We start from the raw sequence: 19,905 nt of genomic DNA, 5'->3' as shown, positions 1-19,905 counted from the left end.
TATTCTTTGTATGGCCCATTTATATATTTGTACAGGTTCATCATGTCCCCCCCTTAGATGTCTCTTCTCAAGACTAAATAAATGTAATTCTTTTTATCTCTCTTCATAACTAAGACCCTCCATGCCCCTTATCAGTTTAGTCGCTCTCCTCTGTACTCTCTCCAGCTCCAGGGCATCCTTTCTATGGACTGGTGCCCAGAACTGAACTGCATATTCCAGATGAGGCAGCACCAGCGCTTTGTAAAGTGGTAATATTACATCCCTGCCCCTCGAGTCCATGCCTCGTATAATGCATGACAATATCCTGGTGGCCTTAGAAGCAGCTGATTGACATTGTGCTGTTATTTAATCTACCATCCTCAAGGAGACCCAAATCCTTCTCTATAAGTGACTCCCCCAGGGTTACATCACCTAGGACATATGAAGCACGGAGATTATTACTACCAAGATGCAGGACTTTACATTTGTCCACATTGAATCTCATTTGCCAAGTTGATGCCCAATCACTCAGAGTGTCCATGTCAGCTTGTAGTTTATGGACATCTTCCATAGACCGTACAATACTACACAGCTCAGTGTCATCTGCTAAAATACAAACAGTACTACTACTCCCATCTTCTATATCATTAATAAATAAAATAAATAACAGAGGACCCAGCACTGAACCTTGGGGTCACCTCTTATAACCTGGGACCATTCTGAACAGGAATCATTGACCACAACTCTCTGGACACGATCTTTTTATTATCCGCAGTGCAGGAAGGACAAAGTAAATGAACCTCTGTGTTAACGACCTCTCCAAGAGGTGTTTGAATCAAGGAGATGAGATTGTCAGTGCATTGTCCATTACATAAAGGCACACAAAGCCTGGTTACTGACAGATCTGTTTTTCGCGAGGAAAACTGGCTAGTGTGAACCATGGCTGGAGGCAAACAACCTTCAGAAGACGTGTTACAGAGATGCATGAAGTCAGAGCAGAAGTCCAGGTCATTCCAAAGGGTTCACCAACTGTTTCATTTGTAGATGAGTTTACTCAGTGGCAGGAAAGAAGCTACCGCGACACAAACGCAGCGCACCTGATACCGCCTGGTCTGCATCTAACCCTCATGTGGATCACACAGAGATACAAAATGGCAGCTGGATCGCCATCTAGACAATACCATGACATCACGCACCGCCCTGTGGATACAGCATAGACGTTTCCACCACAAGACGATGAGGAAAGTCAACAACAGCTGAAGTGGACTTAAGTGCCACGACACGCAAACATGCATTTTAATGGCAGGATCAGATGTTTGCAGAGGCGCCGGCGGGCGGAGGTTGTACATTTACTGGGCCAACTTGGTTGTTGGGTTTATGAGGAACGTAAGTTATCACCACAACAACCAGAATCACAAAGACGGGCCCCAACGGCGTGGATACGTGAATCTGAGCAGAGGAGCCAATGTCATCAAACCCTTACAATAGAGAAATCTGAGACGTCTGAAACATTACACGAGGCTCCAGCAATTAGTTCTGCGCGGAAAGTGGATGAGATGGCGCCAAAGACGGGAAACTACCTGGAGAGGGGCAGAAATTCTGGGACATCAACCTTTTCAACATCTCTGGTTGCTGGCAGTGAATGAGAACGTTCTGAGGCTGAAAACCCATCCGTTCCGTTAGTTAGAGCCCTGATCTGGACCTGCAATACAATTGCTCCATCCCAGGCAAGACTCGGATCACATGACGTAATCGTTACGTGATTTCAGTTCTGCAATTAGCACTTTGAGTCACCGGCTGATAGAAGTGAATCCGGAAAAATTGCTCAACAGCGAGTCTTGAAAGACGCCCCGAAGTGTTGAATGAAAGCACCTCTTGGGGAAGTGTGATTCAGTGGATTCCTATGAACGGGCTGGTATGTCATGTCACCATCTCCACATACAATGTGTCCATCCCGACCAGACAAGGATGGACCTGAACGTTAATCTGACCGGCGTGCGATTATCTTCCCATTTACTAGAATACACTACTGGGCAGTGCGGACATTTAGTGGACAGGAAGTTGGTTGTGTGCTGGAAAATATAACCCCCCCCCCCCCTTCTCAAAAAGGATGATGCAGTTACAGTGCTGCACATAATTATTCATACCCTGGCAAATTTTTACTTAAAGTTACTTTTATTCAACCAGCAAAAAATTTTTTGACTGGAAATGACATAGATGTCTCCCAAAAGATAATAAGACGATGTACAAGAGGCATTATTGTGGGGGGAAAACATTTCTCAGTTTTTATTTACATTTGAGCAAAAAGTGTCCAGTCCAAAATTATTCCTACCCTTCTCAATAATCAATAGAAAAGCCATTATTGGCTATTACAGCGATCAGACGCTTCCTATAATTGCAGACTGGCTTTTTGCCGGTCTCCACAGGTATTTTTGCCCATTCATTTCCAGCAATGAGCTCCACATCTTTAGCTCCTCCAGATTCTCCACTGGATTCCAGTCTGGACTCTGGCCGGGCTGCTCCAAAACGTTAATGTTGTTGTCTGCTAACCATTTCTTCACCACTTTTGCTGTGTGTTTTGGGTCATTGTCATGCTGAAATGTCCACTGGTGCCCAAGGCCACATTTCTCTGCAGACGGCCTAATGTTGTCGTTGAGAATCCTTATGTATTGCTCTTTTTTCATGGTGCCGTTTACTGTGATTAGGTTCCCAGGTCCATTGGATGAAAAACACCCCCAAAGCATTAGGTTCCCACCACCATGTTTGACAGTGACAGTGGGGATGGTGTTCTGTGCGTTGAAGGCTTATCCTTTTTTACGCCAAATGAAGGAAACATCATTGTGACCAAACAATTCAATTTTTGTTTCATCTGACCATAACACAGAAGACCAGAAGTCTTCTTCTTTGTCCAGATGAGCTTTTGTGTGCCTTATCTGGAGAAGTGGTGTCCTCCTTGGTCTGCAGTGTGCAGTGTCCGTTGGATTGTCTGCCTTGAGACATTGCCACCAGCAGAGGCCAGATTCACCAGGATGGCCTTGGTGATGATCCTTGGATTTATTTTCACCTCTCTAACTATCCTCCTGGCCAGCACAGGTGTCACTTTTGGCTTCCGACCACGTCCTCTGAGATTTTCCACAGTGCGGAACATCTTGTATTTTTTAATAACACTTTGCACTGTAGCCACTGGAATTTGAAACATTTAGAAATGTCCTTGTAGCCCTTTCCTGACTTGTGAGCGGCCACAATGCGCAGCCGCAGGTCCTCACTGAGCTCCTTCGTCTTAGCCATGACTGTCCACAAACCGACTGCAGAGAGCTGCTGCTTTTCACCTGTTGAGTTGAATAAAACAGCTGTTCCCAATTGATCAGGGTAATTAGGAGGCTTTAGAACAGCTTGGACTACTTGGAATGGTATAGAACTTTGGATTTCCCCACAGACTGTGACACTTTGTGAAGGGGAGGAATAATTCTGGACGGGACACTTTTTGCTCAAATGTAAATAAAAGCTGAGAAATGTTTTTTCCCACAATAATGTCTCTTGTACATCGTCTCATTATCTTTTGGGAGACACCTCTGTCATTTCCCAGCAAAAAATTACTTGCTGGTTGAAAAAAGTTACTTTAAGTCAAAATTTGCCAGGGGTATGAACAATTATGGGCAGCACTGTATATATAGGCGCCGGACACAAGTATGAATCGGCCGACATTCGGTTTATGGCAAGTTCTCCCCAAAATGAGCCGGCCCCGACCTGTTACCCAAGCCCTGTCAACGTCAGGGACCATAAGGGTCGGGGACAAGGGGCCGTCTGCTTAGGTGTCCCCTGGAGCTCAGAATGATATCTAACTCTTCCAGAACGGGGTTTCAGGGAGTGAGGAGTTTGATAGCCGCACAGCACCCCCCGGAGTGACATCCAGGGGTGTAGCTATAAGGGAGGCAGGATAAGCAGCTGCTTTGGGGCCTGAGCTCAGTAGGGGCCCACCTAGAAGGAAGACTAGAAGATTTTATTGTCAGGGGCCCCTCAACAGCATTATACAATGAGATTCTATACGGTGACACTGTAGGAAACGGTCGGACGGACTGGCTGCCGGGCACCAGCTTGACTAGCCTCAGGAGTGGAGGTTTTAAAGAACTTGCTGGGGGAGGAGGGCCCGTCCAAAAATTTGCTGTGGGGCCCAGTCGTTTCTAGTTTTGCCACTGATCCAAGGGCTTAGCTAAAGGCTCATGGGCTTAGGTGCAAGAGTTCAGCTTGGGGCCCCCTTCCCTCAGGGCTTTGTGGCCAGGGGCAAGGAGGCACACAGCCCTCGTGCTGCCTGAGACAAAAATTGAACCCCCCCATGCCAAATTCTTGACCTAACCCCTTCCCTCCAGCCAGAGGTCTTTCTTGAAGATCCTGGGCCCCAGTGCAAAATCTAGAACAGATCCCAGCATGCACTATCTACAATGCCGGTGTCTTAGGTGGCACAAGGGTCTTTGGGCCCCCTCAGGCTCCTGGGCCCGGTACAGACCTCTGCACCCCCTAATGCTACGCCCCTGTGACATCTATATTGGTGACGCACCCTGAAAGGCAAGTGACAAAATGAACATGGTAATTCAGGACCAGCATCAGGGGCTTTGAAGACCCCTGACCTCTTGTATGGAGAGTGGCCCCGAAACGTGCAGGATTTATACAATCACTAATATATCCTTTATGTTGGATCTTCAGGGCTCCACGGTGCAGCAGGGCCCGTCCCCTCCGTCTTCTGCCCTGACTGTGACCCCACGGCGCTGTCAGGACTGGGAGGATCTTACTGGATGTTTTGTGCCGGATCGAGTCGTTCGCTTCTATCTCAACAACAGAAGATATGCCGTCTCAGGTGAGGCTTTCCTGAAGTTGCCTGGGGCTTCAGGTAACAGGTGGCTGGAGCCGTCCCATCCACAGACCCCTCCCCGGGACGCCCCACCCCCACACCTCCTCACATTTAAATGCTATTTGGATGATTTGCAGGGATTGACGTCTTCCTGGAGCCCGAGTGCAGAACAATGAAGCTTTACCTTCTGATGGCATTTCTGGTGGACCTGACGTGTGTCCACGGGGCAGATGTGACTGAGTCGCCCCCAGACGCAGGTAAGGCCCTGGACAGCAGCAGCAGCATCATCCCTTCTCTCAGGGCAGCAAAGTTACATCTTGTTTATTTCCTGTCTTGATACAAAGTAACAGTGTGAATGGATACAGATACAACACGGAAGATAGGGCTGATCCTACGCATGATGACTACAAACCAAAGAAGGGGGGCAGCCTGACCGTCCCAATGTCTCCCCCTGGGGGGTAACAAGGGGCAGACAGGCTGGATCCCAACTCACCTGTTCCTTTATTCTGGACAGAGATAAGTGGCGTCAGGCATAATCAGACGCTTCTCTCTGCTGAAGTAACCTACAGTACACTGAACAGGCGGGTGAGGACAGCAGGCAGTGCATGGGCATCTAATACAGACTTCTGCTTAACTAGCAATTCCCTATTATTATAAGAGTAGAATCTGTTCCAATACTCTGGGGAGGGGTGACATTGCTGTATGTATCTGCTGCACCATAGACCAGACCCCGACCACCGACATGCCGCCTGGATGCTGCAGACTAATCTGCACTGAGGTCCCCGCGGCTTCACCGAGATGTTCTCAGATCCACGTATAGATCAGGACATTGTTATTTAAGCAATTCCAAGATATTTAAAGTCATTTCTTTCTTGAATGATACACTGATATATTTCACTATACATACAGGGCATGATGGGAGTAGTGGTTTTATGGCAGCAGTCACAGGTTGACTAACACTAACAGATGACAGGAACACTGCATGTTGTAGTATTCCTTCATCCTCCTATTAGTGCACCTGTCGTAGAACGTACGCAGCACACACACACGGCACTGCTGGACCCTCGCCCACCTTCTCTCAGGTCATTTCCCTGTAAGTCCAAGAACCAATTCCTGCAGCCCTGACCCTAGAGCTGGATCTGCAAGACTAACGGTATATGTCTGTACGCCGTGAGCGCTCTCTAGTGGTTACTGCAGACAGTTGGCAATTTAACCCGCAACCTGATCTGGTTTGATGGGAAACAGCGGAGCTCAGACCCCCTATAAAGTCATATAATGAGATTAATGAGCAAAAAAGTTTAAACATAAAAAACAATCTTTAAAAATGGAAGTGTTTTCAGACCGCGTACAGCAGCAGGAGCAATAGTAGTGGTTCTATAATCTATAAGCAGTGAGCTCCACCTAGTGGTGGCTGTATAATCTGTATGTAGTGAGCTCCCTCTAGTGGTGGCTGTATGATCTGTATGTAGTGAGCTCCCTCTAGTGGTGGCTGTATGATCTGTATGTAGTGAGCTCCCTCTAGTGGTGGCTGTATAATCTGTATGTAGTGAGCTCCCTCTAGTGGTGGCTGTATAATCTGTATGTAGTGAGCTCCCTCTAGTGGTGGCTGTATAATCTGTATGTAGTGAGCTCCCTCTAGTGGTGGCTGTATGATCTGTATGTAGTGAGCTCCCTCTAGTGGTGGCTGTATAATCTGTATGTAGTGAGCTCCCTCTAGTGGTGGCTGTATAATCTGTATGTAGTGAGCTCCCTCTAGTGGTGGCTGTATAATCTGTATGTAGTGAGCTCCCTCTAGTGGTGGCTGTATGATCTGTATGTAGTGAGCTCCCTCTAGTGGTGGCTGTATAATCTGTATGTAGTGAGCTCCCTCTAGTGGTGGCTGTATAATCTGTATGTAGTGAGCTCCCTCTAGTGGTGGCTGTATGATCTGTATGTAGTGAGCTCCCTCTAGTGGTGGCTGTATAATCTGTATGTAGTGAGCTCCCTCTAGTGGTGGCTGTATAATCTGTATGTAGTGAGCTCCCTCTAGTGGTGGCTGTATAATCTGTATGTAGTGAGCTCCCTCTAGTGGTGGCTGTATAACCTGTATGTAGTGAGCTCCCTCTAGTGGTGGCTGTATGATCTGTATGTAGTGAGCTCCCTCTAGTGGTGGCTGTATGATCTGTATGTAGTGAGCTCCCTCTAGTGGTGGCTGTATAATCTGTATGTAGTGAGCTCCCTCTAGTGGTGGCTGTATAATCTGTATGTAGTGAGCTCCCTCTAGTGGTGGCTGTATATCTGTATGTAGTGAGCTCCCTCTAGTGGTGGCTGTATGATCTGTATGTAGTGAGCTCCCTCTAGTGGTGGCTGTATAATCTGTATGTAGTGAGCTCCCTCTAGTGGTGGCTGTATAATCTGTATGTAGTGAGCTCCCTCTAGTGGTGGCTGTATAATCTGTATGTAGTGAGCTCCCTCTAGTGGTGGCTGTATAATCTGTATGTAGTGAGCTCCCTCTAGTGGTGGCTGTATAACCTGTATGTAGTGAGCTCCCTCTAGTGGTGGCTGTATAATCTGTATGTAGTGAGCTCCCTCTAGTGGTGGCTGTATGATCTGTATGTAGTGAGCTCCCTCTAGTGGTGGCTGTATAATCTGTATGTAGTGAGCTCCCTCTAGTGGTGGCTGTATAATCTGTATGTAGTGAGCTCCCTCTAGTGGTGGCTGTATAATCTGTATGTAGTGAGCTCCCTCTAGTGGTGGCTGTATAACCTGTATGCAGTGAGCTCCCTCTAGTGGTGGCTGTATAATCTGTATGTAGTGAGCTCCACCTAGTGGTGGCTGTATAATCTGTATGTAGTGAGCTTCCTCTAGTGGTGGCTGTATAATCTGTATGTAGTGAGCTCCCTCTAGTGGTGGCTGTATAATCAGGTGATTTTCCTATTTCATGACGTAAAGTCATGATTTTATTAAAGACACGGAGGCGAGTATTGCTATTCTCCTTCTTTACTCTGACCAATAGCAGCAAAGAACAAATAAAAATATTGAAACATGTCATCAGCCCCTCCCCATAGTCTCTCTATAACAGGCCACACCGCCTGCAAATCCTCCACTTTCTTTGTAAATCCGAACCGAACAGTCCAACCGAACCGCCAACCAGGAACCGGAACAGCCGGGGAACAAAAGCGCCATCCATCCGGAAGCAAACAGGAACACCAGGAACGACCTTGAAGAACCTCCTGAAGCTGTCCACGTCACATGACCGGCTGGAACCGAACTGCCGACCCTCCGAACCAGGACGTAGAACAAAGGACACCACGGAACTGACCGATCTCAACCTGAAAAAAGGCGAAAACAGAACCATGATAGAAGCAAATTGGTGCATGGCATGCACAAACAAATGGTTGCGACAAACCTACTCAGGAAAAAACTCATAGAGTTAAATCAATATGCAATGACACACAATCAAAATCATTCCAACTTTAAAACTCACATAGGGAGGGAAAACATAGGGCGGGCAATACTCGCCTCCGTGTCTTTAATAAAATCATGACTTTACGTCATGAAATAGGAAAATCACCTGATTTTATTACAAGACCCGGAGGCTCATATTGCAAGTTCAAAGTTAAGACAAATTCTCAATAATTGACGAAAAAACATGAGGACCTGGACGGAAGTAAAATTCCCTGAACGTGGACACGCTGGACCAGTCCGCCAGTTTCAAAATGTCCTCCAGTCTGGCGCCAGAAACCGCTAAAGAGGTAGCAGACGCCCCCCTAGCAGAATGCGCCGAAAAAACAGAAGTATCCACGCCCGCAAGCTCCATGATCCACTTCATCCACCTAGCCAGCGTGGGAGTGGTCACTGGGGCAAAAGGACGAATGGTCGAAAGGAAAAGATGCGGGAACTCACGTGACCGATGCGGAGAATTGCGAGCCTCATACTCCCTGAGGCAGGCCACTGGGCAAAGTGAAGGTGAAGCCGGGAAAGCAGGATAAGCCACCGACCGGATGTGGGTCTTAGTCCTCCTAGAGATGTCAAAAGAGACCCCCTCCGGGGTGTACGAGCGTGCATCAGAGTCCAAAGCCCGGACGTCTGAAACCCGCTTGCAGGAGATCAGGCAAAAGAGAGTGACGAGCTTCGCCGACAGCTGCCGAAGGGAAAGGTCCGTATTCTGAGGCCAAGAAGACAAAAAAGAAAGGACACAAGACACATCCCACGTGGCAGAAAATCTAGGTCTAGGAGGACGAGACATCCGAGAACCGCGCAGGAGGCGACATACTAAAGGATGTTGTCCCGCAGGGGTACCATCAAACCCTTGGTGAGAGGCCGAAATAGCCGATCTGAACAGGCTGATTGTGCGGTAAGCCTTGCCCTGGTCAAATAAAGAAGATAGGAAATGTAAGATCTCCGTCACAGGTGCCGATACGGGATCCAAGTCCCTAGCCACGCACCAGCGAGCCCAAGATCCCCAGGCCGATCTGTAAGATCTTCTGGTGCCAGGGGCCCACGCATTTTCCAAGAGGACTCTAGCTGTTCCCGAAACTCCTGAGACCTCCCAGGGTCCCCTGAAATCCGACACGCCAGCAGGCGCAGGGATCCGTCCAGGAGAAGAGGATGTGGTTGGTGATTCGGACCTTGGAGGAGAGTCTGAGACGTCGGGAGCAGGTACGGGATCTCTATCATCATCTCCAGAAGGTGCGGAAACCACGACTGGGAGTTCCAAAAAGGGACCAGCAGCACCAGATCCGCTGAATAACGTCTCACCTGAATCAGGGTCCTCGGGATCAGCTGAAATGGAGGAAACGCGTAAAGCAGATCTCTGGACCAATCCTGCAGAAATGCGTCCACCGCTTTGGCTTCCGGGTCCGGGCGCCAACTGTAAAAACGTCGTAGTTGCGAGTTGAGACGGGAAGCAAACAGGTCGATGCAGCAAGGACCCCAAATTGACATTAAGGAACGGAACACCGCGGGATCCAACTGCCAGTCGCTGGAATCGGAAAGATACCGAGAGCTCCAATCCGCATGAATGTTCTGGACGCCAGGGAGATATTCCGCCAAAACAACCAACTCCTTGTCTAGACAGTAGTCCCAGAAATCCTTCGCCAGACGAGACAAGATGGTGGAGCGGGTTCCGCCCATGCCATTGATGTACCGCCCCGCTGACACGTTGTCCATGCGAAGTTGGATGCAGGATCTGGCCGTGCCTTTCGTGAAACTCTTGATTGCAAATGATCCAGCCAACAGTTCCAGCGCATTGATGTGGAATCCCGCCTCGGCCTCTGACCAACCGCCTCCGGTCGTGATCCCCTCGCAGTGAGCTCCCCAGCCCGACAGGCTGGCATCCGAATCTACCACGAAATCCGGACGATGGCCGAAGATCGCCTTGCCGTTCCACGCACGCAGATTGTGGATCCACCAGGATAGTTCCTCCTTGGTCTCCTCGTCCAGCGAGATCCAATCCGCATAGGAAGCCCCCGCCCGAAGGTGGGAGATCTTCAGGCGCTGTAGAGCCCGGTAGTGAAGCGGGGCTGGGAAAACAGCCTGGATAGACGAGGCCAGCAGCCCTATGATCCGGGCTAGATGGCGTAGAGGGATCTGGGAAGACGACCGAGCTTTGCACAACTCCTTCCGTATGGACCGAACCTTGGCCGGAGGTAGGCTGAGCGTCCCTGCCGTGGCATCCACCAGAAACCCCAAGAACTCCATCACGTGAGACGGGGTGAGGCAAGACTTCTCCTGATTGAGGAGGAAACCCAGATCTGACAGAAGATCCATGGTCCAGCGAAGATGATCCAGTAACACTGACCGATTCTGGGCCATGATCAGAATGTCGTCCAGATATATGATGAGACGAACTCCACGACTGCGCAGCCACGCCATAGCCGGACGCATCAGCTTGGTGAAACACCAGGGAGCTGAAGAGAGGCCGAACGGGAGGCACGTGAACCGCCAAATCCTGTCCTGCCAAGAGAAACAGAGAAGGTTCCTGGACGCGTCCTCTACTGGGACAGTAAGATAAGCGTCCTTCAAGTCCAGCTTGACCATCCAATCGCCCATCTGAAGGAGGTCCTGAAGGAGATGGATGCCCTCCATCTTGAAATGGCGGTATCTGACGAACGCGTTGAGGGCGCGTAAATTGATAACAGGCCGAAGTTGGCCCCCCTTTTTTGCCACTAGAAAAATATTGCTGATTATCAGGCCAGGGGACATCGGAGCCGGTTCTATGGCTCCTTTGCGGACCAGGTCCGACAGTTCTGAGTTGACCAGCATGCGGTTCACCGCTGAGAGTATCGCCGGGTGCGGGGGTGGGAGGGATAGTGGAGAGGACGTCAGCTCGATATGGAAACCCCTGACCGTGGACAGGACCCAACGGTCCGAGGTGATGTGGGACCAAGCTGGGGAAAAAAGACGTAGTCTGCCCCCTACACAAGCCTTTAAAGAATTGAAATGAGTTGGTAGACTCACCGTAGGGACGTCTAGAAGACGGATTTCCTCGATATCCTCTCGGACGCCAGGAGCTTCCTCGTGAAGGGAAGAACGAAGACTGTTCTCGTCTGTGCTCCTGGAATGAAGACCTCTGGGAGTAGGAGCCTCGGCCCGAACCACGGGACTGAAATTGGGCACGGCCGGACAGGCGGCCCCTGAAGCTGCCGGCCCTGGTAGAGACCCTACCGTGAAAAACTCGCTTCATGGAGGACTGGGCCTTGTCTAAGGCCGTGAAAGCCCCCACAAACCTCCCTAGGTCCTTAATGAAATGTTCTCCAAATAAAAGGCCCTGGGCCTCCTTACCAGCTTCCGTAAGAGCCAGGTTTGACAATTTTGGCTCAATTTTGAAAAGGATGGCCTTTCGCCTCTCTATAGCCAAGGACGTATTCACGTTCCCTGCTACGCAAATGGCCCTTTGTACCCATTCGCGTAATTCTAGTGGATCAACCTGTTTGTTCTCGGCTTTTGCCACCTCCGCCAGGTCAAATAGTTTAGCCAGCGGGCCAAATATGTCCAGGAGTTTATCCTGGCAGGATCTTAGCGCCGACTCCAGACCCCTACGCGGGTTCCAACCAGATTTGGCGAGGAACTGCGTCATTTTGGGGTCGACCGCCGGAGTCTCGCATACCCTGTTAGGGATGACGGGTCTGGGGCATTCCGCCCTAAGCTTATTGCGAGCCTCTTTGGAAAGAGGACATCGCACTCTAGCCTCCAAATATTTGGAGACGTGCTCCAACGGTAACCACTCAGCCGAGCGGGGGTGGTGGAGCGAATCTGGGTCGAACAATGGTTCCCCAGAGGGATCCGTCAAAGGTGCAGGCATACCTTCTGCAGCAGACATAAGGGAGCTACACCCGGGAAGGGGGTTATCATCCATGACCCCTGATGGGTCCTCCTCTGCCTCCTCAAAGGCGTCATCAATAGCCTCCTCCTCGGATCCGATTTCAGAGTCGGAATCCAATTCCTGCAGTGCTCTAGCACTTTTCCAGTTGCGCGTGCGTTCTGCCCGACGCGTACAGGCTCTCTTGCGCGGACCAGGCGCGCCAACATTGGTGGAAACATCATCACCTTTATTTCTCTTTCTGGAGGCAGATGGCCCCGGCCCGGTGGGTGCGGACACCATGACGGGCTTTGGGGTTTGGGAGGTAGCGGGATGGGCAGCAAGGGCCTGGGCAATCGTTTGGGAAATGACCGAAGTCATAGATCCCATGGCAGCAGCAATGGCGCTAGACAGTGACGCCTGAAAATCAATAGATTGATCACAAGGGGTCAGAGCATGACCATCCTCCCCCGAAGGGGTTAATTCAACTAGAGGAACATCCTCTGCTGCAGGGCCCTGCCCACTATGCACAGTCTTAGGCATGTTGACCTGCTGGCAGATATGGCTGACGAACTGCTGACTAATATATATAGTATATATAACCCTGAACCAGCTCTGAGTTAATTATGCTGTCGTAGGGTTAATGTGCTGGTGATGGGGGAGTGAGGGTTAATATGCTGGCAATGGGGATTTGCCCCAAGCCAGTAAGGAGAAGAAACCTGGAAAAAAACCGAGCCGAGGGACGGACCGAGGCGCAGGTAGCTCCGAGCGGTACAGACACAAAGCGGAAGCGGCAGCCGCCCGAGATCTCGCGAGATCTCGGGCGCGCCTGCAAGGATGAAAGAGAGAACCGCTGCAGCCGCACGGAGGTAAGTGGCGGCGGGAAAAAAGGACCGTCCGACAAAGGGGGGGAACCGAGAAGGCACGGAACGGCAGAACAAGGGGGAGATGCAAATGAAAAGCGCCCCGCAACAAGAGAGGGAAGGCGCCGAATTAACCACCTGATAGCCACAGGCTGAGCGAACAACCTAAAAAGAAAAAACAATCTATATCCACATAAATATATATATACTCTCAGATAGCCCCAAAAGGGGGGAAAAGCAAGTACAGATAAAAACTGAAAACCCCAAAATAAAACCAAATCTATATGTGGGACACAATGACACAAGCAATAAATCCCACTACTTATCTGCGGTCAGCAGCAAAGAAAGAGGAGGATTTGCAGGCGGTGTGGCCTGTTATAGAGAGACTATGGGGAGGGGCTGATGACATGTTTCAATATTTTTATTTGTTCTTTGCTGCTATTGGTCAGAGTAAAGAAGGAGAATAGCAATACTCGCCTCCGGGTCTTGTAATAAAATCTGTATATAGTGAGCTCCCTCTAGTGGTGGCTGTATAATCTGTATGTAGTGAGCTCCCCCTAGTGGTGACTGTATAATCTGTATGTAGTGAGCTCCCCCTAGTGGTGACTGTATAATCTGTATGTAGTGAGCTCCCCCTAGTGGTGGCTGTATAATCTGTATGGAAAATATGGAAAATTTCAGCCCGCACAACCCCTAGCAGGTGCAGATTGCTGTGGCGAAATAGAGATATAAATGTAAAAACACAAAATGCAATCGCACACTGCAACCAGCACTCTGCCCTGCCTTTATGCTGGATGTTGAATAAGGCACACCTGTCCAGTTAATCTGCCCCCTGGAGGCTGGTTTTAAAGTCAGTATAAAACTGAGTCTGCTTATACAGCACCTACCAGTAGCCATTAGGCTCCAGGAGAAGTATAAAGTGGGCTCAGCATGCATGTGAGTACTTGCATCCCTGGATCCGATGAAAGCTGTAATGGCACCGGACGGGGTTAAAAGCAGAGTGTGCTTGGCGTGCATGCTGTACCTGCGCTCCCTGAACTTTATGTGGCTGTCATGGCCCATAAAAGGTAGGAACTAGTGTTAGGGACCACTCATGAAGGCGACCTTGACGTGGTGAGTGGCTTATTACGCTTTGGCCAAAATGTACACCAATGCCTTATTCAACATCCAGCATAAAGGCAGGGCAGAGTGCTGGTTGCAGTGTGCGATTGCATTTTGTGTTTTTACATTTATAATCTGTATGTAGTGAGCTCCCCCTAGTGGTGGCTGTATAATCTGTATGTAGTGAGCTCCCCCTAGTGGTGGCTGTATAATCAGTATGTAGTGAGCTCCCCCTAGTGGTGGATGTATAATCTGTATGCAGTGAGCTCCCCCTAGTGGTGGCTGTATAATCAGTATGTAGTGAGCTCCCTCTAGTGGTGGCTGTATAATCTGTATGTAGTGAGCTCCCTCTAGTGGTGACTGTATAAGCTGTATCTAGTGAGCTCCCTCTAGTGGTGGCTGTATAATCTGTATGTAGTGAGCTCCCTCTAGTGGTGGCTGTATAATCTGTATGTAGTGAGCTCGTTCTAGTGGTGACTGTATAATCTGTATCTAGTGAGTTTGTTCTAGTGGTGACTGTATAATCTGTATGTAGTGAGCTCCCTCTAGTGGTGGCTGTATAATCTGTATGTAGTGAGCTCCCCCTAGTGGTGGCTGTATAATCTGTATATAGTGAGCTCCCTCTAGTGGTGGCTGTATAATCTGTATGTAGTGAGCTCCCTCTAGTGGTGGCTGTATAATCTGTATGCAGTGAGCTCTCTCTAGTGGTGACTGTATAATCTGTATGTAGTGAGCTCCCTCTAGTGGTGGCTGTATAATCTGTATGTAGTGAGCTCCTTCTAGTGGTGGCTGTATAATCTGTATGTAGTGAGCTCCCTCTAGTGGTGGCTGTATATTCTGTATGTAGTGAGCTTCCTCTAGTGGTGGCTGTATAATCTGTATATAGTGAGCTCCCTCTAGTGGTGGCTGTATAATCTGTATGTAGTGAGCTCCCCCTAGTGGTGGCTGTATAATCTGTATGTAGTGAGCTCCCTCTAGTGGTGGCTGTATAATCTGTATGTAGTGAGCTCCCTCTAGTGGTGGCTGTATAATCTGTATGTAGTGAGCTCCTTCTAGTGGTGGCTGTATAATCTGTATGTAGTGAGCTCCCCCTAGTGGTGGCTGTATAATCTGTATGTAGTGAGCTCCCCCTAGTGGTGGCTGTATAATCTGTATGTAGTGAGCTCCCTCTAGTGGTGGCTGTATAATCTGTATGTAGTGAGCTCCCTCTAGTGGTGACTGTATAATCTGTATGTAGTGAGCTCCCTCTAGTGGTGGCTGTATAATCTGTATGTAGTGAGCTCCCCCTGGTGGTGGCTGTATAATCCGTATGTAGTGAGCTCCCTCTAGTGGAGGCTGTATGATCTGTATATAGTGAGCTCTCTCTAGTGGTGGCTGTATAATCTGTATGTAGTGAGCTCCCTCTAGTGGTGGCTGTATAATCTGTATGTAGTGAGCTCCCTCTAGTGGTGGCTGTATAATCTGTATGTAGTGAGCTCCCTCTAGTGGTGGCTGTATAATCTGTATGTAGTGAGCTCCCTCTAGTGGTGGCTGTATAATCTGTATGTAGTGATCTCCCCCTAGTGGTGGCTGTATAATCTGTATGTAGTGAGTTCCCCCTAGTGGTGGCTGTATAATCTGTATGTAGTGAGCTTCCCCTAGTGGTGGCTGTATAATCTGTATGCAGTGAGCTCCCCCTAGTGGTGGCTGTATAATCTGTATGTAGTGAGCTCCCTCTAGTGGTGGCTGTATAATCTGTATGTAGTGAGCTCCCCCTAGTGGTGGCTGTATAATCTGTATGTAGTGAGCTCCCTCTAGTGGTGGCTGTATAATCTGTATGTAGTGAGCTCTCTCTAGTGGTGGCTGTATAATCTGTATGTAGTGATCTCCCCCTAGTGGTGGCTGTATAATCTGTATGTAGTGAGCTCCCTCTAGTGGTGGTTGCATGTAGACAGAATTTACCACTTTATGTCTCTGCAGGGGATTTGACCTCCTATAAATATTTATGAGAACTCTAAATGTAGTTAGAATAGATAAAGCCTGATCTTCATCACCCTCCTAAACTACTAGATGTTAGATGTTAACCTCTAAGCTGCCTCTCCCTGGATGTTAGATATATACCCATAGTAACCTTAGGACCCCCAAGATATTACTGTTAACCCCTTCACCACTCCTGCACTCCAGAAAGGTCCTTGCTATGATCATCACTAAGATCCTCATGTTGAGCTTTTCTGATATCCGGGGGCATTTATCACCAGGTTCTTTCTCCACCTACAACCATAAAGATCAGCAATCTGGAAAAACTGGACGTCTTATTGGTGTTAAATTTGGTGCAAAAATCTCTTTTTTTAATTCACACTGACGCCGCTGATCATTCCCAGCAGGACTTACTTTGGGTCAGTTGCAGAGAGAACGAACAGGTGACTGTAAGTCATATACTGTAAGTGTAGATCTGGCAGTGCCCCCTAGGAGGGAAAAAAATCAGAGTCTCCTCTTTGGAGTAACCGCTCCCCGCTCCCCCCTCCCCCCCCCCCCCCCTACTATAAATGGAAAAATAGAAGCTATTTGCGCACATTTTTGATCAAACGTGTGTCGGGCCCATCTACCAGGCGTCAAGGTGGCTTCCGCAGATGGGTCCCTAACACGAACAGAACTGCCTCTCTCGGATGTACCTGAGCCTACAGGGCGGTGTAGGCACCAGCTACATATATACTCTGCTCAGAAGCCCCAAACAGATGGGAGTCTAAAATAGGCCACTACCCTCAATATATACTACAGGAAAACTTAGACTAGCACATTCATGGTCACAGGGCATATCCATAAAGCGAGCAGAGATAGATGCATCATTGGGGTAAGGCAGTTGTGGGACCTCTTGGGCGTGAACCCTTTCACATCCTGGTCTTTTCTATGTTTTGTGCACAGAACAGTCCGTGCCGCCGCGATGTTTGTTTCTTTGTCTTATTTCTTTAATTTAACCCTTTCAGTTAAGCCGGGGGTATGTCCAGTGCTGGATCCTTTTGCCCTTGAGGTTTGCTTCGCAAAATGCAAGAGCGACGTCAATTGTGAAGGTGTCCGTAAATGTTGTAAGACCTCCTGTGACGGGTATCAGTGCCAGATCCCGGATGGTGAGTGCGGAGCAGCCGATACGAGCAGGTGACCACGGCAGCCGCCAATGTCCTCACTGTTATTTCCTTGCAGAGAAGGCCGGGTCCTGCCCTCCTCCTGAGGACACCAATGGGACGACCTGCAACCCAAGCGCTCGTTGCTCCTCCGATAACAAATGTGATGGGGAACAGAAGTGCTGCCCCAACGCCTGCAACAGCAACTCCTGCCAGAATCCGGTACGTGATCACAGGGCGGCTCTGCCCTTTGACTCCATCATGAGGGTGCAAGTGGTTGTGGGGACCAAGGGGCGGTCATCCAAATGCTAGGGGCCCAAGAGAGTGCAGGTGAAGTCCCAGTCATGTTGCCTGTAGAGGGCTCCTCCTCTCCACAACAGCAGTAATACAAATTAGTGGTAAGCAGAGGCGGAGACTGAAGTCTTGAAGCCACACCCCCGCAGAGCACTTTGACATCAATGTATTTTAATTGCAGTCAGCACTACAAATCCCGGCATAGAAGATTGTGGCTGCCTGCAGTCACCACTAGGGGGGGGGCTCTGTACATACGGATGCATACAGCCCCCATAGACCTCAATAGGTGGCTGTTTTCTGCGGATGGGCTGAATCTTACTGCGAGGTTTAATAAAATGCGTGTGTTCAAGAGAATATCCCCTCAGTCACAACGTCTTGATTCGCACACGCAGCGGGGAGGTCATGTGACTGTTAGGGCCCCGCTAACCGCAGCCTTCCCTGTTTTCTAGGTATGAAGTACAGAATGGAAATGAAGGATCAGATCAAGGATGAAGAACTGCAGAACCACCTTTCTTTCTAGACATTTCTGACTAATTCTACCCCATGAAATGTATTTACTTTTATGAAATCTTTTGTACATTGCAATTAAATAAATATTAAAAGAAATTATAATTTTTGTTTTGCCTGAAAGAGCAGAATTCACCAATCCTGTTATTAGCAGAACATTCTATGCCAGGGATGGCACAACCTGCGGCTCTCCAGCTGGTTCAAAACTACAGTCGTGGCCAAAAGTTTTGAGAATGACACAAATATTAGTTTTCACAGAGTTTGCTGCTAAACTGCTTTTAGGTCTTTGTCTCAGTTGTGTCTGTGATGTAGTGAAATATAATTACTCGCACTTCATACGTTTCAGAGGCTTTTATCGACAATTACATGACAGTTATGCAAAGAGTCAGTATTTGCAGTGTTGGCCCTTCTTTTTCAGGACCTCTGCAATCCGACTGCGCATGCTCTCAATCACCTTCTGGGCCAATTCCTGACTGATAGCGACCCATTCTTTCATAATCACTTCTTGGAGTTTGTCAGAATTAGTGGGTTTTTGTTTGCCCACCCGCCTCTTGAGGATTGACCACAAGTTCTCAATGGGATTAAGATCTGGGGAGTTTCCAGGCCATGGACCCAAAATGTCAACGTTTTGGTCCCCGAGCCACTTGGTTATCACTTTTGCCTTATGGCACGGTGCTCCATCGTGCTGGAAAATGCATTGTTCTTCACCAAACTGTTGTTGGATTGTTGGAAGAAGTTGCTGTTGGAGGGTGTTTTGGTGCCATTCTTTATTCATGGCTGTGTTTTTGGGCAGAATTGTGAGTGAGCCCACTCCCTTGGATGAGAAGCAACCCCACACATGAATGGTCTCAGGACGCTTTACTGTTGGCATGACACAGGACTGATGGTAGCGCTCACCTTTTCTTCTCCGGACAAGCCTTTCTCCTGATGCCCAAACAATCGGAAAGAGGCTTCATCGGAGAATATGACTTTGCCCCAGTCCTCAGCAGTCCATTCACCATATTTTCTGCAGAAGATCAATCTGTCCCTGATGTTTTTTTGGAGAGAAGTGGCTTCTTTGCTGCCCTTCTTGACACCAGGCCATCTTCCAAAAGTCTTGGCCTCACTGTGCGTGCAGATGCGCTCACACCTGCCTGCTGCCATTCCTGAGCAAGCGCTGCACTGGTGGCACTCCGATCCCGCAGCTGAGTCCTCTTTAGGAGACGATCTTGGCGCTTGCTGGACTTTCTTGGACGCCCTAAAGCCTTCTTAACAAGAATTGAACCTCTTTCCTTGGAGTTCTTGATGATCCGATAAATTGTTGATTGAGGTGCAATCTTAGTAGCCACAATATCCTTGCCGGTGAAGCCATTTTTATGCAACGCAATGATGGCTGCACGCGTTTCTTTGCAGGTCACCATGGTTAACAATGGAAGAACAATTATTTCAAGCATCACCCTCCTTTTAACAGGTGAAGTCTGCCATTTTACCCCAATCAGCCTGACATAATGATCTCCAGCCTTGCGCTCGTCAACATTCTCACCTGAGTTACCAAGACGATTACTGAAATGATCTCAGCAGGTCCTTTAATGACAGCAATGAAATGCAGTGGAAAGGTTTTTTGGGGATTAAGTTAATTTTCATGGCAAAGAAGGACGATGCAATTCATCTGATCACTCTTCATAACATTCTGGAGTAGATGCAAATTGCCATTATAAAAACTTAAGCAGCAACTTTTCCAATATTTCTGTAATTCTCAAAACTTTTGGCCACGACTGTATAACTCCCAGTATGGCCAGACTGCCTACAGCAGGGAATGGTGGGAATTATAGTTTTACAACAGCTGGAGGGCCGCAGGTTGGCCATCCCTGGTCTATGCGCCGATTTGTCGTTATACCTGTGATTAATAATATCAGCCACTAGGTGTCGACATAACTTCTGCTGCTCTAGTGATGC

The 19,905-nt window shown here is 48.7% G+C and overlaps 2 protein-coding genes across 2 annotated transcripts; one reads left to right on the top strand and one right to left on the bottom strand.

The window, feature by feature from the left end:
- The first annotated feature begins 1,867 nt into the window (after window positions 1-1,867).
- On the top strand, window positions 1,868-18,069 carry LOC122923362 (WAP four-disulfide core domain protein 2-like). The gene is made up of 6 exons (XM_044274145.1): window positions 1,868-1,894; window positions 4,681-4,831; window positions 4,963-5,082; window positions 17,035-17,175; window positions 17,249-17,391; window positions 17,913-18,069. The coding sequence occupies exons 1-6, from the start codon at window positions 1,883-1,885 to the stop codon at window positions 17,916-17,918; spliced, it is 573 nt and encodes a 190-aa protein (XP_044130080.1). The 5' UTR covers window positions 1,868-1,882; the 3' UTR covers window positions 17,919-18,069.
- On the bottom strand, window positions 7,789-13,294 carry LOC122923361. Its single transcript, XM_044274144.1, has 2 exons — window positions 11,267-13,294; window positions 7,789-8,136 (listed from the first exon to the last, which is right to left on the bottom strand). The coding sequence occupies exons 1-2, from the start codon at window positions 12,648-12,650 to the stop codon at window positions 8,132-8,134; spliced, it is 1,389 nt and encodes a 462-aa protein (XP_044130079.1). The 5' UTR covers window positions 12,651-13,294; the 3' UTR covers window positions 7,789-8,131.
- Window positions 18,070-19,905: the final 1,836 nt, after the last annotated feature.

This window comes from Bufo gargarizans, unplaced genomic scaffold (assembly GCF_014858855.1).
Source record: "Bufo gargarizans isolate SCDJY-AF-19 unplaced genomic scaffold, ASM1485885v1 original_scaffold_1504_pilon, whole genome shotgun sequence".
Lineage (NCBI taxonomy): Eukaryota > Metazoa > Chordata > Amphibia > Anura > Bufonidae > Bufo > Bufo gargarizans.
Note: the sequence above shows the minus strand (reverse complement) of the source record. Positions and strands in the feature narration are given on the sequence as shown.

Excerpts from the sequence above, each read along its gene's own strand:
- LOC122923362 (XM_044274145.1), top strand. Across the intron at positions 4,832-4,962 it reads CAGAAGATATGCCGTCTCAG|GGATTGACGTCTTCCTGGAG; the intron begins GTGAGGCTTTCC and ends GATGATTTGCAG. Across the intron at positions 17,176-17,248 it reads TCAGTGCCAGATCCCGGATG|AGAAGGCCGGGTCCTGCCCT; the intron begins GTGAGTGCGGAG and ends ATTTCCTTGCAG.
- LOC122923361 (XM_044274144.1), bottom strand. The coding sequence starts at position 12,650 with ATGCCTAAGACTGTGCATAGTGGGCAGGGCCCTGCAGCAGAGGATGTT.